Here is a 2,252-nt window from a genome sequence, read left to right as displayed (position 1 = left end):
AAAAAAAAAATTTAAAAAAAAAAAAAAAAAAAAAAAAAAAAAAATATATATATATATATATATATAAAAGGAATTTGGTTAAAATAATATTTTATAGTTTTATTAAGTTTAAAGTTTAGATATTAAAATATTATATTATAAAAATAACTTATTCAAAAAGACCTATGCTGCACTCAAAGTACACCGTATCCCCTGAACTAAAATTATAATATTGTTTTTATTAAATACTAAAATAATTAAAATGTATGAAATTAATAAACCTTAAAATAAAATGTTGATTTAAATAAAAATATAGAGCAGTACAAAACAGCAATATAATGAGTAATAAAAATGTAATAATATTGTAATGTAAGAGATCCTGCATAAATTAGGCTTTTATACATGATTTTTAATTTTAGAATGATCATATCTGGAGTGCAACACTAAGCTAAATTTGAGTAAAATCCACATTTTTTAACCACAAACTAAAAGAAATACTTTTTCAAGACTTTAAATCAGAGCTGAGATGCACATGTCAGAAGTGTTTGTCAGATTTTCCAGCCCTCACACTCACCCAGACACATGTGGTGACCCGAGAGCGTGTATCCATGACGACAGGAGCAGCGGTAACTGCCCATGGTGTTGTTACAGTGGTGCTCACATCCGCCGTTCGCTCTGCTGCACTCATCCACATCTGCAGATCACAAGCACACACACGCGCCGTTAGCCAATCAGGAGCAGCTCGAGACTCGGGATTGGCTGGAGCGGCGCCGGTGGGCGGAGTCAGTGTTGGACGGCGGGCAGAAAGTCACTCACTTTCCTCTGAACGTGAATCATCAGAGACGTGAGACGTGACTGACACTCTGCGGGTTTGATGAGTCACGGCTCAATACAGGCTACACTCACACATCCACTGAGAAAACGCTAGACTCCCCAGCAGCGCATTGCTACACAGTTGCTAAGGTGTTCTGAATGGTTGTTAACATGTTGCTAAGGTGTTCCGACTGATTGCCAAGGCAGTGATTGCCAAATTTGTAGCTATGTGGCTGCTAGAGTGTTCTAACTTGTTGCTAAGCAGTTGCTAGGGTGTTCCGACTGATTGCCAAGGCAGTGATTGCCAAATTTGTTACTATTTGGTTGCTAGGGTGTTCTAACTTGTTGCTAAGCAGTTGCTAGGGTGTTCTGAGTGATTATTCTAACAACCATATAGCAACAGGTGTTGTTACATGGTTGCTAAGGTGTATTATTTGGTTAACACACTGCTAAGCAGTTGCTAGGGTGTTCCGACTGATTGCCAAGGCAATGATTGGCCAAATTTGCTGCTATGTGGTTGTTAGGGTGTTCTAACTTGTTGCTAAGCAGTTGCTAGGGTGTTCCGACTGCCAAGGTAGTGATTGCCAAATTTGCTGCTATGTGGTTGCTAGGGTGTTCTAGCTTGTTGCTAAGCAGTTGCTAGGGTGTTCCGACTGCCAAGGAAGTGATTGCCAAGTTTGCTGCTATGTGGTTGCTAGGCTGTTCTAGCTTGTTGCTAAGCAGTTGCTAGGGTGTTCTAGCTTGTTGCTAAGCAGTTGCTAGGGTGTTCTAGCTTGTTACTAAGCAGTTGCTAGGGTGTTCTGGGTGGTTATCTTAACAACCATATAGCAACAGGTGTTGCTACATGGTTGCTAAGGTGTATTATTTGGTTAACTGTTATACAGTTGCTAGGGTGTTCTGAGTGATTGCCAAGGTGTTGTTATGTGGGTTGCTAAAGTGTGCTAATTTGTTGCTATGTGCTTGCTAGGGTGTTCTAACTGGTTGTTAAGCAGTTACTAGGGTGTTCTGGGTGATTGCCAAGATGTTGCTATGTGGTTGCTAAGGTGTTCTAATATGCTGCTATGTTCAATTCAATTCAAGTTTATTTGTATAGCGCTTTTCACTATACAAATCGCTTTACAGAAAATTAAGTTTCTACAATATTTAGTGATTGCCAGGGTGTTGCTAGGGTGTTCTGGGTGATTATCCTAACAATGGGTGTTGTCATGTGATCTAAATGGTTGTTAACATAGTTGCTATGCAGTTGCTAGGGTGTTCAGAGTGATTGCCAAGGCACTGCTATGTGGTTGTTAAAGTGTTCTAACTGGTTGATAAGCAGTTGCTAGGGTGTTGTGGGTGGTTTTTAAGTAGTGATCGACCGATATTGATATTTTATAGCCGATACGATACCAATTATTTGCATGTTTATGTGCCCGATAACCGATATTCAGAACCGATATTTATTTACTGTTATAAAGTAA

At 39.1% G+C, this 2,252-nt stretch overlaps 1 protein-coding gene across 1 annotated transcript in view; it reads right to left on the bottom strand.

Moving 5' to 3' along the window:
• LOC107573434 (growth arrest-specific protein 6-like) overlaps nucleotides 1-2,252 on the bottom strand; it is a 35,250-nt gene that overhangs the window by 17,735 nt on the left and 15,263 nt on the right. Inside the window, exons 4-5 of the mRNA XM_016259870.1 lie at nucleotides 796-842; nucleotides 554-673 (exon numbers count right to left, since the gene is read on the bottom strand). Of these exons, the coding sequence (XP_016115356.1) occupies nucleotides 554-673; nucleotides 796-842 (167 nt within the window). The remainder of the gene's footprint in view (nucleotides 1-553; nucleotides 674-795; nucleotides 843-2,252) is intronic.

The sequence above is a fragment of the Sinocyclocheilus grahami genome, unplaced genomic scaffold (genome assembly GCF_001515645.1).
Source record: "Sinocyclocheilus grahami isolate Dianchi unplaced genomic scaffold, SAMN03320097.WGS_v1.1 scaffold1943.1, whole genome shotgun sequence".
Classification (NCBI taxonomy): Eukaryota; Metazoa; Chordata; class Actinopteri; order Cypriniformes; family Cyprinidae; genus Sinocyclocheilus; species Sinocyclocheilus grahami.
Note: the sequence above shows the minus strand (reverse complement) of the source record. Positions and strands in the feature narration are given on the sequence as shown.